Genomic DNA, 18,798 nt, shown 5'->3' on the forward strand with positions numbered 1-18,798 from the left:
ACTGTCAATGACCTTCAGGCTGACCTTCACCTTTCACCTTTCACCATCCCAAGCGCTAACGTTCCCAGCTGGAGGGATGGGAAAACCAGCATGTGGCATGACTCCCTGTGGCTTCGATGGCCAGCACGGCGTCCCGCAGTACGTTCGGTGTCAGGGGGAATTCAGAGGAGTCTGCCGCTCTTCCTGCCTCCACAGATGCCCGTACTTACAGCCAGAAAACCCTGCGCTTTACGCAGCACTAATGCAATTTATACTCTCCCCGTACAGAAAGGCTAGGATATATAATTCTACATTTAATGCACTGCTATCGGGGCCAGTTCATTTGGCTCAGCCGTTCTGACTCAACCCCATTTCACTGCCAACAAAGTAAAAAAAAAACGGAGCGCAGAGCCCCGTAGGAGTCTGTGCTTCCCAGCAGAAACACAGCGCAGTCACATTTCTGGGCCTGCCTTGCGCCTGGTGGCAGGATTAGCGGAAACCCGATGAAAACAAAACAAACAAAACATCACAGGAGCCACGGGTCCAAACAGCTGTGGCCTGGGTGATGGATGAAAGTGCTTTTAAGAGCATTACAGACAGTGCTGGCCTTTGGCTGAGAACAGAGTGGTCATCTGTATGAGCACATGAATCAATTCGTCAGATGGAAGAATGAGTTTTTGTTTTTTTACTTATTTATTTAGTTTCCTGACAAAGTTCTGAGGAGTACCCTCACAAATGAAATAAGAAGACAGTAGCACCTCCGAATTTGTGCTTGAGTGCTCACAGCTCTCCCTTCAGTCTGCTAAATGTAGTGAGTGAGATAGTGAATGTGAGCAATGTGAGACGACTGCTCTTACTGCCTGAGCCATGCCGCCCCTACATATTAGAGAGAGTGAGGGAGTGAATGAATGAGTGAGTGTGTGAGAGAGAGAGTGAGAGAGTGAGGGAGTGAATGAGTGAGTGAGTGTGTGAGAGATAGTGTGAGTGAATAAGTGAGATAGTGAGCGTGAGAGAGTGAGTGAGTGAGAGTGAGGGAGAGTGAGGGAGTGAATGAGTGAGAGTGTGTGGGAATGAGTGCGTGAGTGAGAGAGACTGAGGGAGTGAATGAGCGAGTGAGTGTGTGAGAGTGAGTGAGTGAGTGAGTGAGAGTGAAGGAGAGTGAGGGAGTGAATGAGTGAGTTTGTGGGAGTGAGTGCGTGAGTGAGAGAGACTGAGGGAGTGACAGAGAGTGAGTGAGTGAGTGAGTGAGAGAGAGTGAGGGAGTGAGTGTGTGACTGATAGCATGAGTGAGTGAGAGAATGAGTGAGAGAAAGTGAGGGAGTGAATGAGTGAGTGAGTGTGAGAGAGTGAGAGAATGGGTGCATCCCATTTCACTCCCCCACTACCACTCCTCCACTCCAGCGGAAGTATGCGGATCAAAGGAGTGGTGCAAAGGAGTGAAAGAGGGGGAGTGAAGAAAATAGGACAAGCTCCTTGGCTTCACCGTCATCAAAGTCGACGTCCAGTGTTGAAGAAATAACCCAGTCATAATCATTATTTTTTGCCAGGCCCACACATATTCCCATAGCCAATTAGAGACTGTACACGTACAGATAGTGACAGCTGTGCATGAGGACTGTTCAGAACTGTCAGCTGGTTTACTGGTATCCCACTGGAGTCCTTCCTGTTCCTGCATTAAGCAGAGATTAAAAATTGAAGTAGCCTAATGTGTTTGGCTCAAAGTCATCTTTGTATACTGAGACTATTCATACAAAGAAAATATCTGGGTCTATCTTTAGAGCACTCTATTAACTATTTACAGATCACCAAGTAGAAAGACAAATAGCTACAGATATATGACTGTGACCTTTAACCCTTGTGTTGTCTTAAGGGTCAAAAATGAGCCGCCACTATGTTTAACAGCAGAGAAAACCCCCTAAATTATCTTTTTTCAACTTGAAATTTGATGACAAAGTTTGTAAAATTCAATTAAGCTGCTTTATTTTAGGGGTTTAGTGAAGGCGGGTCATTTTTTACCCTTAACACAAGGGGAGTATACATAATATTAAGACTACACAAGGGTTAACAACACACCAATCATGCCTCCAATCTACAGTACCTACACTGCCTGTCATATATCTGCAGACAGCGAACACTATTTTTCTTCTTCCGGCTCTGTACTCCAGCACGCTGGATTAGAAATGACACAATACACATGAAGTTAAAGCACAGACTATCAGCTTTAATTTGTTTACATCGATATCCAGTAATCTGAGCAGGAATTACAGGCCTTTGTACACTCAGTGAGCACTTTATTAGGTTTTTATTAGAGTTATTTTTTAGACTTCTGCTGCTGTAGCCTATCCACTTAGAGTTACGATGCGTTGTATGTACAGAGATGCTCTTCTGCATACCACTGTTGTAATGTGTGGTTATTTGCGTTACTGTCACCTTCCTCTCAGCTTCAACCAGTCTGGCCATTCTCCTCTGACCTCTCTCATTAACAAGGCTTTCTGTCTGCAGAACTGCTGCTCACTGTATTTTCTTTAGTTTTTGCACCATTCTTTGCAAACTCTAGAGACGAGTGTCCATGAAAATCCCAGGAGATCAGCAGTCTCTGAGATACTCAAACCACCCTGTCTGCCACCAACATGGCTAAATCACTTAGATCACATTTTTTCCCAATTCTGATGGCTGATGTGAACATTAACTGAAGCTCCTGACCCGTATCTATATGATTGTATGCATTGCACTGCTGCCATACAATTAGATGATTAGATAATCGCATGAATATTTAGTTGTAATAAATTTAAAATGTTCCCAATAAAGCGCTCAGTGAGTGTATATCATGAATGATTAAAAAACCAAAAAATTTAAATTGAAGAACAGCAATGACAGGAACATTCCAAGAAAAATAAATGACAGCATAAATACTAAATGTCCGCATTTATATAGCGCCTTTATCCAAAGCACTGTGCAATTGATGCTTCTCATTCACCCATTCATACACACACACACACACTCACACTCACACACACATGATGATTGGCTGCCAAGCAAGGCACCAACCAGCTCATCAGGAGCATTTAGGGGTTAGGACCAGAGTAAAATAACAAACGCTGCAGCACACAGAGCTGAGAGCAATAGATGCTGCTCAATGAGCAGGGAGATGGGCATTTTCACATCTTCCTCAAAGTCAAAGACAGAAAAAGTTAAAAAGTGCCCTATGACAAAGCAGCTCAAACCATATATTTTGAGGCTGTTAATTAAATGCTTTAATACAGTAAGTTGCTTCATACTAGTCTGCCCGCACAAGAGTTTGCTCATATATACGTATGTGGTTGGCATACCCTGGGCAGAAAGAAGTCGTTCTCAATAAACTGGCGCAAAAATAAAGCTCTGTGGATGTTTGTAAGTAACCATGTCATTATATTTGGAAAGAGATATTGTTGAGTTTATCAAATGTAAATTTTAAGTGCTGAGCCACAGAATTATGGTTCCATAAAGGTCTGCAGTATCAAGGTGAACTGCACCTAGAAAACCAGTCAAGTGGGAACAGTCTTTCATTTCATTTTCAGGGAACCGCTCCTTTAATAAGGCAGGAGCACCTGCCACAACTAATCAGGTTGAACCGAGTTTCTATGGTGACACAGGGTCTCGCATTCCAACACCAAGGTGCTTTTCTGTACAATTTGAATAAATGCATGTAATTAAATATAAAAGAGACTTAATGGAGAAGGCAATAGCATAATTAATAACTAACAATGGGGGCACATACACTGTGTATGCTGAGCTTACTTACTGTCTCAACTCATCTCCTCTGTGTTTGAAATTACAAGCCCTTACACCCCAGAGCTGAACCTAATTAAGGAGCTTAGGCTTTTGCTGAAAGCACATTTGCAGCGCTGTCCCAAACGTTATTACATCTTGGAGCGGATTTCTTAGCACATACACAATAAAAATGATCGTGGGCTGATCACAACAAACATTCTGAGAGTCTTCTCCCGGAGGTCTTACGTCCAGTTTAACTTAGCTTGTTAGCTTGTAGCTTGTCTAAATAAAATAATGCTGCATTACAATGGAAAGCCAACTAGTCATAAAATAGGACTATAATATATGCAATTAAAAAAGTCAAGAGCCAAAGCAGTACAAGAGCCAAAGGCCTCACATAAAATACATGTCAAAATATTACCTCTCAACTAGGTAAAAAAAAAAAACTTAGAATTGGCAATGACTTTACAGCTTTACAGTTGGATTGAATCATCCCTTAGTTAAAAAAAAGAGAATGAACAGAAAGTAAGAAAAAAGAAAGTAGGGCAAAAATAAATAAATAAATAAAATGAACAAGATACATAAAAAAACGAAGAAAACCGCTCAACCGGTGGCAAAGAAAAACTCCCCGCCCCATCCCAAGGCTAGACACAAATTTCTTAACGTAACACGTTGAAAACGCCCTTTACTTTCTTCTGCGTTTTCACATTTCCCTCTCATTTGTATGACATACCCGCAAGTGATTCTGACAGCGCTGTCGGATATAAGCCGTCGTCCATCACCCGAGGATATAAGCTCGCAACGGTCCCTCGAGGATACCGTTAGAAGCTCTATGATTGCCGACGCAGGAAATAAATGGCTTTCTTTTCCGGGGAGGCCGTCTGCGGTACAGGTGCTCTCGCACGTCACCCGCCACCGCATTACTGTCCAGTGAAATATCGGCGTCCCCAGTCGGGACGTGAGAGCCTCTTGTCTCTGAGACATGGCGCCTCAGATTTTTAAATGTCAGTGCGGTGGAAAATAACCAGGCAGGTGCTCCACTCAGGCACTGAGGGCAATGCCTATAATGGTCAGTTTCAATCGGATATACAGTGCCTCCGGAAAGTATTCACAGCGCTTCACCTTTCCCACATTTTGTTATGTTACAGCCTTATTCCAAAATGGAATAAATTCATTTGTTTCCTCAAAATTCTACACACAACACCCCATAATGACAACATGAAAGAAGTTCTTTTGAAATTTTATTAAAAATGTATTACAAATAAAAAACTAAGAAATCACATGTACATAAGTATTCACAGCCTTTGCTCAATACTTTGTTGATGCACCTTTGGCAGCAATTACAGCCTCAAGTCTTTTTGAATATGATGCCACAAGCTTGGCACACCTATCTTTGGGCAGTTTCGCCCATTCCTCTTTGCAGCACCTCTCAAGCTCCATCAGGTTGGATGGGGAGCGTCGGTGCCCAGCCATTTTCAGATCTCTCCAGAGATGTTCAATCGGATTCAAGTCTGGGCTCTGGCTGGGCCACTCAAGGACTTTCACAGAGTTGTCCTGAAGCCACTCCTTTGATATCTTGGCTGTGTGCTTAGGGTCGTTGTCCTGCTGAAAGATGAACCGTCGCCCCAGTCTGAGGTCAAGAGCGCTCTGGAGCAGGTTTTCATCCAGGATGTCTCTGTACATTGCTGCATTCATCTTTCCCTCAATCCTGACTAGTCTCCCAGTTCCTGCCGCTGAAAAACATCCCCACAGCATGATGCTGCCACCAACATGCTTCACTGTAGGGATGGTATTGGCCACGTGATGAGCGGTGCCTGGTTTCCTCCAGACATGACGCCTGGCATTCACGCCAAAGAGTTCAATCTTTGTCTCATCAGACCAGAGAATTTTGTTTCTCATGGTCTCAGAGTCCTTCAGGTGCCTTTTGGCAAACTCCAGGTGGGCTGCCATGTGCCTTTTACTAAGGAGTGGCTTCCGTCTGGCCACTCTACCATACAGGCCTGATTGGTGGATTGCTGCAGAGATGGTTGTCCTTCTGGAAGATTCTCCTCTCTCCACAGAGGAACGCTGGAGCTCTGACAGAGTGACCATTGGGTTCTTGGTCACCTCCCTGACTAAGGCCCTTCTGCCCCTGATTGCTCAGTTTAGACAGGCGGCCAGCTCTAGGAAGAGTCCTGGTGGTTCCAAACTTCTTCCATTTACGGATGATGGAGGCCACTGTGCTCATTGGGACCTTCAAAGCAGCAGAAATTTATCTGTACTCTTCCCCAGATTTGTGCCTCGAGACAATCCTGTCTCGGAGGTCTACAGACAATTCCTTTGACTTCATGCTTAGTTTGTGCTCCGACATGCACTGTCAACTGTGGGACCTTATATAGACAGATGTGTGCCTTTCAAAATCATGTCCAATCAACTGAATTTACCACAGGTGGACTCCAATTAAGCTGTAGAAACATCTCAAGGTCGATCAGTGGAAACAGGATGCACCTGAGCTCAATTTTGAGCTTCATGGCAAAGGCTGTGAATACTCAAAATAAAAAAATAAAAAAACTTCTTTCATGTTGCAGTTTGCGTCAAACTTTGACTTGCAACCCAGCTAACGGGGAACGTTCTGAGAACGTTCAGTAGTTACCTATGGGTTCTAAGAAGGTTCCACTGTAACGTTACACCAAGATAGTTCCTGGAACGGTTTAGAAACGAGTGATGTAGGAATGTTTCACTTCATCATGTTTTTAGAACGTTGCTCACATAACACTTCCAAGATGTCAACGTTCTGGAAAAATGTGATTTCCATCATGGTGTCTTTAGAACTTCGCACAGAACGTTCTCCCCAAAAAACAACAATAAGGTACCCAACAATAAGGTTAATGTAACGTTACTGCTAAATGTTACATAAGAACTCCCAGTAAATTGACAAAGAACAGTAAACGTTCTAGGAACCTAAAATTGTTAGCTGGGAAGTTGCAGCAAATAGGATACGGGCTCGTTCACGGTGTCACTGCGTAACGCAGTCTGGACATGCGCAGTCAGCACGAGCTGAGAGGTCAGGCTAGCTATTAGCCAAGATTAATCTTTGTAATGCTGGGATCAGACTGCTGACTTTTTGTCTTTCGCGATGGTCACCATGTCAGATTAGGCAATCATAATGCCATAAAGTCTTACAGTGTCTTGGCCGGGAGAGTGGAAACGGTACAAGCATGACACCCCGACCAATCATCGTATGCTGCCATCTACTGTCATCACGATCTTGCGCGAGTTCATATGTCATCGGGGAGGAGGGTCAAGAAATTGTCTGTGTTGGCTACAGAAGCCTGTGTGATGCTGGCGGTCTTGTGTTCCGAAAATAAAAAGGATTGTGGACTTGTTCCTGGGTGTCACGATATGGACAGTGTGGACTGTCTATCCTTCAAAGAGAACTTGAGGCAACGAATGTGTTAACACGTCAAGAACATTACACAAATGTAGCTAACTACCAGGTTTACTATTTGTAAACAGAAGGTCTTGTTGATGAAAAACACCTTTCCTCGGTTTCGGTGTTCCACCGGACAGCAGCAACAGCAGCATCCCCCTTTCTCTTCTTCACGCTCACCTAGTTCACCAGAGAGCACTGGTATCATCCTATTGGTCTATGTCAAGGAACACGTAATTGCCCTTCGTCAGGGGTGTCAAGCTAGGCAGGAAAATACAAAACATTCTGATATGCTAGGTGCCAGTTCGTCGTTCATATTCTGGCCCGACGCTGGAAATGTTTAGGGGGCGACAAAATCGTGTAAAAATCTGGCAGATCATGTGTAGTCTCATCAGGCACACTACTCTGATTACCGACGATCTTGACTAGGCCTACACGTTCTTGAATAAAATAAGGGTAGCTACAATGTAAAACGGGTGATGGGAATTATATCAAATGGAAACGGATGCAGTTTGCAGAAAACTTAAAACACAGTGCGTGTCTTTCCAATATGAGACACATGTCTTAGTGCGTAAGTGCTTTGTGCCCAAGAAACGGAAAAACATAGCTGCTTCGGCAACAATGACTAATGTCTGCTCAATTTAATTATGCTCATGCCTGATGTACACTGTACCTGCCGTTCTGGCACAGAATCTGACCGAGAAATACGTGGGGACTTCGTAAGCCTATTGACGGCGTCTCTGCCTATATACGTAGTTTCACCTGAAGTGCATATTTCGCGTAGGTGCTGCTGAAGTCTGTCACACTACAGCAGAATAAGTATCGCTTTTAGTTTACCAAGTTGTATTCAATGTTAGATTTTAGATTTTACGGAGCTGTTGTCAGGTTCGTTAGATACAGAGTTGTTATTTAGATCACCTGTTTAGTACCTCTTAGTTAGATGCTGCGTTTTTCAGTTATATTGTTTAGCAACTGTGAAATTCCTTAGCCATCAAACAATCATTCTATTTGGCAATTAGAAGGGTGTGTGTAGACACAATCACTTTTTCAAGCTATAATTTTGGGAACAGGGTTTGAGACTGACCCCAGTCAATATCACAATATCAGTGAAAATACAGAAGAAAGAACGAGAATGTATTTTTCTTCTTCCCATGACCTTAAAATTCAGATAAAGCTTGCCTATTGTACCTTTAAGCGTTAAAAGTATTTTTCCTTTACATGAATATTTGTAAATGTAATATCAGAGGGAAACACCACAATCGTGGAATTACCCTTAAAGAGGTCATTGTATGAATTCAACCTGTAATTTTGTTTTGTCAGACCAACACTGCCCCCTTGTGACAGGTATATCAGATATATACAGCTCAGTATATATCAGATATATACAGCTGCAGCAGGTGTGTCAGTGTGGACTTTCCTGTCCAGTACAGATCTCTGCCATTACAGTAGATGCTAAAATTAACATACACTAAGTGGCATGTTTCTTGTTACATTACGATTTATCCTGCACTAGGATGGTCAATGTCTCTGTCCCTGAATCTAGATTATACAATACCAAATATGGTGGGAACTTTCTGTTCATTCAACTATCTTTGGAAAAATACAGGAAAATAATCTCAATTAGTTCATGAAATAATTTTATTGAGCTGAAGAAGCAACACTACACATATCTTCGCGGTTCCTTATGTTTCATCCAATAAAATACTTTTCCAGGCCCAATATTTCAGTTGTAATTCTGTATGCATCTACAAAGGTAGATAAGTTCCCAGCGTATTAGATTTAATATTTCATTATAAAGTCAAATAAACCAATAACTAATGAAATAAATATTACATTTATTGAAGATTAATGAGATAATACAGCATGTATTCAGTGCAATTGCATGTACATGCAATAGACTAAGTTAAGTAATCTTAAACCATTGAAATATGCATCTCTCAATTTAAATAAAAACAATAAATTATGTAAATAAATAAATGCAATAAATAAACAGATACATTATATGAATACATTACATCGCTTATTCCTTTTTTTTTGTTATGCTGTTATTGGTGACAAGTTGGTTAAACTTTCGTATAAAATAGAGGTATCGTTGTATTATAAGGCTTGCTCTACGTCCTGTTATAGGTCCTGTTATTTTTGCACTGACTTCATCCATAGGGCAAACAGCTTCTCCCTTTATGCAAGAGGAAAACAACATTTATTATGCAGTAGATGATAATTTGGTTGTTAGTAATATGATGATGAGAATATTCACCAAATTTAAAACATATTTATTGTCACACAAAAAAACCCATTACAGGTACAGTATGTTACTTTACATAAAGAACAAAAGATACTGGTATCATCCAGACCTGGGTCAACTATGTAATTGTTTTGGGTTCAAATACTTAAAGCTCGTCTGATTAAATGCTCTCAAAAAGTGCAAACTTGCATTCTGGTCTCTTGTCTGGTTCAATTGCACAAGGGAAAATCAATCAAGCACAGAAAAATATTTGAATCCAAAACAATTACGCAATTGACCCAAGTCTGGTGTGATCTCCTAAGGGTTGTTATTTAGTTGAGGAAGAAGTGAGCCAGTTTAACAGTTTAAGAATGTTTCAAATACAAAAGCATGTAAATCTGCTGAGATCTGTAGACAGATCTGGCATCCAATTAAATTAAAACAGTTACTCCAATTGGCCATCCCTGAAATTTTCCCCACAACTCAAAAATAACTTTCGAAGCATTTAACCCTAACCCATTTAACCCTTTCCATGAATGTACTGGAAGACAATATTGTTTTACTGGGTATCCAATATAATGACAAAACTAGGTGTAAGGAAGGCTTTTTAAATGTGGACAATATTCTGGCAGTAAATGGAAGAGGAATTAATGCATTCAGAGCTGAAGATCAGTGTTTACTAACTTCACTAACAATACCTTTGTAAAGCTGCAATCTTATTTCTGAGTGACAATTACTGCCTATTAAAAGTCACTGTCTGCCTGCCTGTTTGTACTGTTATTGCATCCAAAATGTGCCCAAATATACCACTGGAACTCTTTTCAATTTAACCCCAGTGCAGTGATGGGGATGCTGTGCTATAGGAGATGTAAAGTCCTTTGAGTGTCTAGAAAAGCGCTATATAAATGCAATGGTCTATCTACGTGTCTAACTATTAACGAGGACCAAAAAGACCAAGATAGCAGTTTGGAGAATGCAAAAAATGAAAGAAAATGGCTTCAGCACAAACCTTGATCAGATTCAGTGATTTTAAGTCAATTACTTTTATGGTTAAATTGCTTGATGGCTTAGGCTTCACTCTTGCCAGTAAATTCATCAGGTTCTGCCACACAGTCTCGAAACAGTTAGGCTGAAATAAAACATCACGTGAATAAACGTCAAATTGAAATTATAGCACAGCATAAGGTCACATTTAACACACATTACTGCATGCAATTACAATTGATTTGATTACTTTTATAAAATCACCCAAACTGTGTCATATTAAATGATAATTAAATGATAATTAATGATAATTAAATAACAGATTTGTAGCAGATGAATCATCGATCAAGTTTATTCATTAATTAATTAATTAATTTAGGTAACAGAAGCACACACTGTAGCATGCTTTTCACAATAAATGAAATCAAACAACCCAATGACAAACATTTAATCTTACATAGTTCTGTATCATTAAATATAGTTACATACAATAGGCAAAGATAGTTGTCTATTATTTTGTCAAAATTATGTTATACCTTATTGTTTTCTTTCAACCTTTTTATTTTATTTCTGCCATGAAATAAACTGTTAGGTAATCTATGATTCAGGCTTTCTAACAGTTAAATTGTTAGGTAGCTTTATGCATTTGCCATATGTTCAAAGAAAAAAAATATGTTCCCAATTGGCATGCAATGGACAGGAATTGAACAAAGTGTATATTGAACAAAATCTACAAAACTGACATTTATCTTCAATTTTATAAACTTGGGCTCAGGAGGAACACCTGTAAGAATGTGTGCATGTAAACATAATTTGATATAAAGCTGTTCATATGAGTACACCGAATTTCACTTTTTTGGAACAAAGCCGCACAGAGTTATATTACCAGAAAGTCTAAAACAAAATATTGTAGAAGAAGAGCATAACTTACTTTCCGCAGGATAGTTTTATTTGGCTCAAGTACAAAATCCCCTTCCTTTGGTAGAAGGAATACAAGAAGTCAGCTAAACAACCATAAGCACTTGATGCACACATTACATTCAACTACTGCTCCACGTGGAAATAGCGTTGTGAAAGCCAAACGTTGAAATGACTTTTAATTGTGCTTAGTTTGCTAATCATGTATTTTTTTAGACATGTTGTACTTTTATATTTGCATTCCCTAGTGTCAGAAAAAACAAAACTGTATATATATATTTTTTGTATGTAGCGCTGTACATATTCTTCCTAGTCTTCCGTTTGCACAGCTGGGTTGCACTGAGGACTTTCAAACTTTAACACATTTTTCAGATGCATCCTACTTTCCGTCAGAGTGAAGTGTCAAAGCGAGAATAAGGTGACTAATATAGGTGAACTAACCGTGAGCTGACAATTATACGATTCTAAATGACATTTTTGTTAGTGTCATAAATATGTTGCTCATAGGCACTAAGTACATGTGTGAAATTTTATACAAAAAAAACTGTTTAAAAGCATGAAAAAGTGCAACATTTAAAAGTCATATCTGCCTGGAGCCCCTTCATTTTGGAGTCGTTTAAACTCAATGTCTCAAAACAAGTCAGGACGCAGATAGAACCTTCTCATTCTCAGCACATGTAATGTACAAATTCAATATCTAATGTACATGCTGCAAAACTGTCCTACATTTTAAACTGTTGTTAAAATAATAATATGGATTAAAAAATATAATCATTAAAATACTAGCTCAAAGTACATATAGTTAGTACAAACTACTGAAAGTCACTGTCTTGTAATTTTCCATTTGAAAAAATAAAATAAATGGCATTACTTACAATGTAGAAATCGTTTGCGTTTGGTTGGAGGTAGTGAAGGTATGATGTGATCTCCTTGATCTCATCGGGAATGCGCTCTGAATCAAGGCCCTTGCCAAAATGCAACAAGGCAGTGATCAGTACAAAGTATTTCATCATGATGGATACGTTTCTGTCATCATGACTGCAGACAGGATGCTTTATATGTCTTAAGCAGGAAGTTGGGGAGGTGCGTGGGGGTACTGATCAGACTTGCCATGACTTGTCACTTAGGCAACATATGAATACATGAATAATCATGAGACCAAAAATCCTGATATTTACCGCAGCCGTAAAAAAAAAAAAAATCACCAGTACATCTATTATGCATTATTGCATGCTGTGGTATTCATTTTGTATTTCAAACTCATTTGTAACACATACGTAAATCATACATATGCCAAACATGTTTGTTTGGCCAGATCCCCTGAGACGTACAGTACTGTGCAGAAGTTTTAGGCACCCTAGACTTTATTTTATAAAAATATATTTGTGTGTGTGTGTGTGTATGTGTGTGTGTGTGTGTGTGTGTGTGTGTGTGTGTGTATATATATATATATATATATATATATATATATATATATGTGTGTGTGTGTGTGTGTGTGTGTGTGTGTGTATATATATATATATATATATATATATATATGTGTGTGTGTGTATATAATATATATATATACATACATACATACATACATGTATATATAATAAAGTATATGTATATGTAGTATATATATTATATATTTAATTTTTATTCATTAATTTTTTTGTTAGTATAAAAGAACACATTTGAATCCAAAATATTTAATTGCAGACATTTTTGTATTTATCTTTAAAAAGTAACATATTTCTGTAAGCAATTGACTACATTTTAGATAAAAACTTCATCATGACTGTCTGAGATCAGAAGCAAGGAGCCAACCAAAGTCTGCAGAAGAACTGTGGCAAGTTCATCAACATGCTTGGAACAACCTCCCTGCTCATTGTCTTAGCCAACGGTGTGCTGCAGTTCTATATCTCAGAGAAGTGATGCAGTTTTAACGCCGAAGGGTGGTCACAAAAAATATTGATTTGATTCAGTTTTTAACTATTCTTACAAATTACTAAAATGTAATGTAAAATGTATAGTACGTTTATTTAGGACCTTTCATTTAATTATTTTTGGAAGAACCTTATCTGTACAGAATGTTATACAGGTGCCTAAGACTTTTGCACAGTACTATATTTATTGATGATGCAACATTTACTTCGTCAGAAAACATACAACATAAAAATATATTATAAACTGTCCGCAGTCGTGACACACCCTAAAACAATTGAACAAACGGGTATTTCCATCACAAACCAACAAATGGCATCATGCCTTTAGTCTTTCAATCATGCCGCTTGAAAGATACGGTCAAATTGTGAGCGAAGCGGATGGGTAGGTGTCCACCGGCGGAAGTGACGCTACGTCATACGATTAGTCAAAGGCGGCAAATGGTGGCTGTGAGTTCTGCGACTTTCAAAACAAATATTTGCCGGTAAAAGCGCGTTCTTTTCTTAACGCTGTTACAGAAGTCTCACTTTGCTATAATGCAGAGAGACTACTTAGCAATCTAGAGTAGATATACTGTATGTGTCTATATAAGCAGCTGAGTTGCTACTTGTTCAATTAGATTTCTCGTTAAAATCACAGTAGTGCGATGTTAGCTTCCTTGCAACCTCCTACTGACTGAGGTATGCTGGATGCCCACAGCAATAGCAGCATAGATGATCAGCTGTATTTGTGACTTCGGAGAAAATATGAAGCACACGCCCAACTAGTTAGTGAAATCGTTAAACAGCATGTTCGTGCGAGGTTGGGTTGTATGTACGCATTTCAACATTCAGTACGCAAGCTAGCTGGCTAACAAGGAAGCGGATGTGACTAGCCAACTTGGCTGTTTTCTATCAATGTTTTACAAGCGCAAGGAAGCGCCGATATTCAGGCATATCTTTACCGTTTTAAACATTTGGTATTTGCATGTTACTTCACTCGAGTGTTTTACAGTTTAGGAGATCAAGATGTCAAGGATCGAGAAGATGAGCATCCTCGGGGTGCGAAGTTTTGGAGTGGAGGATAAGGACAAACAAGTCATAACGTTCTTTAGTCCATTGACGGTACTCGTGGGACCCAACGGAGCTGGCAAAACGGTTCGTCGTGTAGTGCCGATGATCATAAACGCACCGTTTCAGCTTTTGCGACATTACTCACCCTCAAGCTGAACTGGAAGTCTTGAGCAAGCGGCGTATATACCACATGTGTAGCTGCCGACGGACCTTCCTAGAGCTTCCTAAAACACTGTTGGCTTCGCCTATTGGCCAGTCTTTCCCAAACTCTGGGGTACCCCTGTGCATGCTGGTTTACGTTTCAACCACAATTGGCATATACAAACTTTAACAAGCTGTCAATCTTTCTTCATTAGGTGCTTTTCCTCTTTAGAGGGATTATTCACCTTAGACCCAATTTTGACAAACAGCTTTAAAATGACACGATGCGTAACATTAACATGTTCATATTGTGCTTACTGCACCATCTTGCATACAACTACATAAGAAGTAACAAATCAAATACTGAGGATAATTCATGGGCTTCTAATTAGGTGGTTGAACATGATTAATTTATTATTTTTTCCTTAAACGGATGAACTGTGCAGGTTCACATTACATTACATTACATTCTACAATAACTTAACTGTTTGCCTTGTTATCATTTGCTTTGCCTTTGAATCCTTCATTATCTTCTAAATGGTTATTTTTGGTGGCCAGGTGTCCACACTTTCACCAGTTTGGAACCTAGTGATTCACCTTAGTCTTTAATTTGAATTTAATTTAAAAAATTTTACCACGTTGTATGCAATTTTTCAATATAGCACAATATGAACTTTGCATAGCTGTCTGATAAAAATGTGCTTTAAGAGGGTAACAAATCCCTCTATACATGAAAAGCGTCTAATTAAGAGAAATTAACAGCTTGTTAAAATTCCTGGATTGCAGTTGTGGTTGGAACAAAAACCAGCATACACAGGGGTACTCCTGAACTGAGTTTGGGAACCACTTCTATAGGCTGCGTGTGTCATAGTTTCTTATTTTGCTTCAATCACATGGAAGACATGGCCTAGACTGATTTGTCTACGCATTCTGAAATGAGAAGTAATGTTGTTATTGACATTGCTTAATATATGTATTTTAAGCATATAAGTGTAGCTTTTCACAATTCAAGACTGCCATAAAAGTCCTTATACTCTAGGTTTTGTGGATGTTCCCTGCTGCTTGTCCTAGCTCTATCCCCTGCTAGTAGTTGTAGTAGATGCATAGTACATTTCATAGCCACTTCTTTCTCCCATCTTCCTGGTTGGTCTTCGTTTGCCGTCTATGTTTGTTGCGAATTATCTCCTGGTAGAGAAGTAAATGAGGATATTAACCTGCATTCTTGCATGAGATCGCGATTCTATAATGAATGTATGTGTTTGAACACCAAAGCTTAGAAGCTATAATGGATTCTTCTTTCTGTGCTTTAACTACAGACCATCATTGAATGTCTGAAGTATATTACATCAGGTGACTTCCCACCAGGAAGTAAGGGGACCACTTTTGTCCATGACCCAAAGGTAAGGACTTCTATTATGCGACAACGGTTTACTGCAGGGGTGCAGGGGTATATACAACTCTGGTCCTGGACAGCTAACCTACGTGCTGGTTTTGTTCCAACCGATTAGCTCCATTTGTAGTTTTCTGACCACTCAATGAACTGCACTGGTTCTCTTCTGTTCTGGATCATAGTAAAGTCTTTAGGACACACCTGCAGTCTGTGACTGTAGCTGGTGCTCATACACATCAGGTTTAGCCACAGAACTTTGAAACAGATCCGCCCTTGCTGTGCACCTCTGGTCTGCTGTCTGAAGTAGGTGTGCACAAACGAAATGAATAAAGCCCCTTTCCCAACTCATGTACTGTGGTACTGTGCCAAGTTGGGGAAAAACAAAAATAAGTTCAAATTCATTTTAAAAACTTAAATTAACAAATTCAAGTCACAAAAACCCAAATATTTGTAATTATGAATATTGCATTACATTACATTAATGGCATTTGGCAAACGCTTTTATCCAGAGCGACGTACAGTTGATTAGACTAAGCAGGAGACAGTCCTCCCCTCCCAATGCAGGGTTAAGGGCCTTGCTCAAGGGTCCAAGTTGGCCTGCCTACCAGCCTGCATGAAATAAGGGAGCGTATCCCTCTTAATTTCGATGAGTTTAATAAGTTTAATTCCAGAACATGCACTTTAAACCTGTTTAATTCTGAATTCCACATGGGGAAATTTATGTTGCCACAACAGTGGTACAGTTATAAAGTTAAAAGTCAAACACAGAATATTAAAGAAAGAAAAAAAAAAAGCTAAATTAAATTTTAACAGTCTAAAATCTCTGCATCCGAACAACATTAAAGCGTGTAACTTCAGCATGTGGTCAGCAGGTTACCCTAAGGACATAGTACAGTCCCACCGCGTGTTGCTGACTGTGACGTGGCATTGCTAATGGTGATTGTGGTGTGGCGTTGCTAGCGGTGACAGTGACATGACGTGGCGTTGCTGATGGTGACAGTGACGTGCCATTGCTAACGGTGACGGTGGTCTGGCGTTGCTAACAGTGACAGTTACGTAGCGTTGCTATTGGTGACGTGTCGTTGCTATTGGTGACAGTGACATTGCGTGCTGTTGCTAACGGTGACATGGCGTTGCTAACGGTGACAGTGACAGTTACGTGGCATTGCTATTGGTGACGTGGTGTTGCCAACGGTGACAGTTACGTGGTGTTGCTAACGGTGACAGTGACGTGGGGTTGCTTTTGGTGACAGTGACATTGCGTGCCGTTGCTAACGGTGACAGTGGCGTGGCGTTGCTAACGGCGACAGTGACGTGGCATTGCTGACGGTGCCATTGCGTCGCTCTCGCAGGACGCTCACGAGACGGACGTGCGGGCCCAGATCCGGCTGCAGTTCCGGGACGTTAACGGGGAGCAGGTGGCAGTGCAGAGGTCCATGCAGAGCACACAGAAGGGCAAGAAGACTGAGTTCAAAACCTTGGAAGGGGTTATCACCAGGATAAAGTGAGTTAAATCGCTGAATTAATTTAATTCAATAAGGCTTATTGTTTGTGTTTTTGAGCTTTTCAGATAAAGCTTCTGGTAAAAAATTGGTTGAAGTATGCATATTTCAGCATCAAAGTGCTATTTTTCCTTAAAGTTTGTAAAAGGATTTTCCCACGTGACGTACTGTATGTTTTTGCATAATTATCGGAAGATGTAGCTAAATAGCAATCTTTCGTAATCGAGTCCTCGTAATCTGAGGCCAAGACAAAAGCCTTTTTGAACACTTTTTGAGAACCCTGTTGATCTTCTAAATTAGTTACTTAGTTGTTAGTTAGTTATTTACCAGTTAGTTAAATACAATAGTGAAGGAGAGGGAAAGGGATCAAGGGGCAATATACCCATGATCCCTTTCCCTCTCCTTCACTATTGTATTTCCTCTGCTTAAGCTACACTTTCGCCACTGGCCATGTTAACACAGAGAGCCGACCACAGGAGGTGGAGGGGAGGGGTTAGTGACTGAAATATCTACATCACTGCTCTTTTGAGATTTGTGGGTGTTTTAGATTCTAAAACCAGGAAGAGAATGCTGATGCCTGTGGACCATTAAATGGTAAATGGACTGCATGTACATTATCCAAAGTGCTGTACAAATGATGCTTCTTATTCTCCCATTCACACACACACCAATGGTGACTGGTTGCCAAGCAAGGCACCAACCAGCTCAGGGACACTTTGACACACCCAGGGCAGGGATTTGAACCGTCAGACTGCTAGACGACCTTACCTACCTAATGTCGCCCCTACCTAATTGAATCTTTATTTAGCCAGGTTAGAATCATTGAGATAACAAGTTGGAAGTTATTTTTCTCATAATCAATGTTCACCTATCAAGGACTCTGATGGGAGGCATTTCAGACCCCTTAAATCGTTTGAAATAATAATAATAACTTTTAGTCTTTTCAAGATTCAGAGATTATCTTAAAGTGTTTTACAGAATAAAATGTCGCTGGAACGTGTGGTGCCAGCTCCAAAAGTCCGACCCAATGCCCCTCCTACCCCACCCCACCCCGCTCTCGCACCACAAGAACTGTTGGAACAGGGATGTGTTGTCTTGCGTTCTGAAAATGGAGCCCTGGGCATACGTTTCTGAATGATAACTTTACACGGAAGAAGAGAAAGCCTTGAACCGCTGTGGGTGGCATGTGTAGTCACCGATAGTCCAGTGCACCACTGCTCGGAGCCGGAAATGTAATCTCGACGCCTGACATGAAATCTCGCCACAGAATTACTATGCCCAAGAATGAAACCTGCGGAACATGCCATATATGGTGTTTTCCGAATTGACGCATGACGGGAGCACGATGTGTTGCGTAATGGTCAGTGTTTTTTTTAATGGAAATATTAATAGATTTGAATCCATGCTAAAACTGAGTAATGTTGTAAACCTCAAGTTCTTTATTCGACCGCGGCAGTTTCCTTTCACCGAGAATTTCCATGCAGATTTTTTTCTAGCCACAAAAGTCTTATCTGATGTTC

The 18,798-nt window shown here is 40.2% G+C and overlaps 1 protein-coding gene and 1 long non-coding RNA gene across 4 annotated transcripts in view; one reads left to right on the forward strand and one right to left on the reverse strand.

Annotated features, from left to right (window-relative positions):
- Nucleotides 1–8,953: 8,953 nt before the first annotated feature.
- On the reverse strand, nucleotides 8,954–14,574 carry LOC133133991 (uncharacterized). Its single transcript, XR_009709235.1, has 5 exons — nucleotides 14,391–14,574; nucleotides 12,140–12,229; nucleotides 11,278–11,322; nucleotides 10,372–10,491; nucleotides 8,954–9,314 (listed from the first exon to the last, which is right to left on the reverse strand). It is a non-coding gene; the product is annotated as an uncharacterized LOC133133991 (long non-coding RNA).
- Nucleotides 13,548–18,798, forward strand: part of rad50 (RAD50 homolog, double strand break repair protein) — a 37,453-nt gene continuing 32,202 nt past the window's right edge. Inside the window, exons 1-4 of one of the 3 annotated variants that reach the window (XM_061250333.1) lie at nucleotides 13,548–13,677; nucleotides 14,187–14,329; nucleotides 15,703–15,786; nucleotides 17,129–17,280. In XM_061250333.1, the coding sequence (XP_061106317.1) occupies nucleotides 14,201–14,329; nucleotides 15,703–15,786; nucleotides 17,129–17,280 (365 nt within the window). In that variant the 5' untranslated portion in view covers nucleotides 13,548–13,677; nucleotides 14,187–14,200. Of the gene's footprint in view, nucleotides 13,678–14,186; nucleotides 14,330–15,702; nucleotides 15,787–17,128; nucleotides 17,281–18,798 lie in introns of those variants that run through there. The other 2 variants (XM_061250334.1, XM_061250335.1) reach the window with 2 other exon arrangements.

This window comes from Conger conger, chromosome 7 (assembly GCF_963514075.1).
Source record: "Conger conger chromosome 7, fConCon1.1, whole genome shotgun sequence".
Classification (NCBI taxonomy): domain Eukaryota; kingdom Metazoa; phylum Chordata; class Actinopteri; order Anguilliformes; family Congridae; genus Conger; species Conger conger.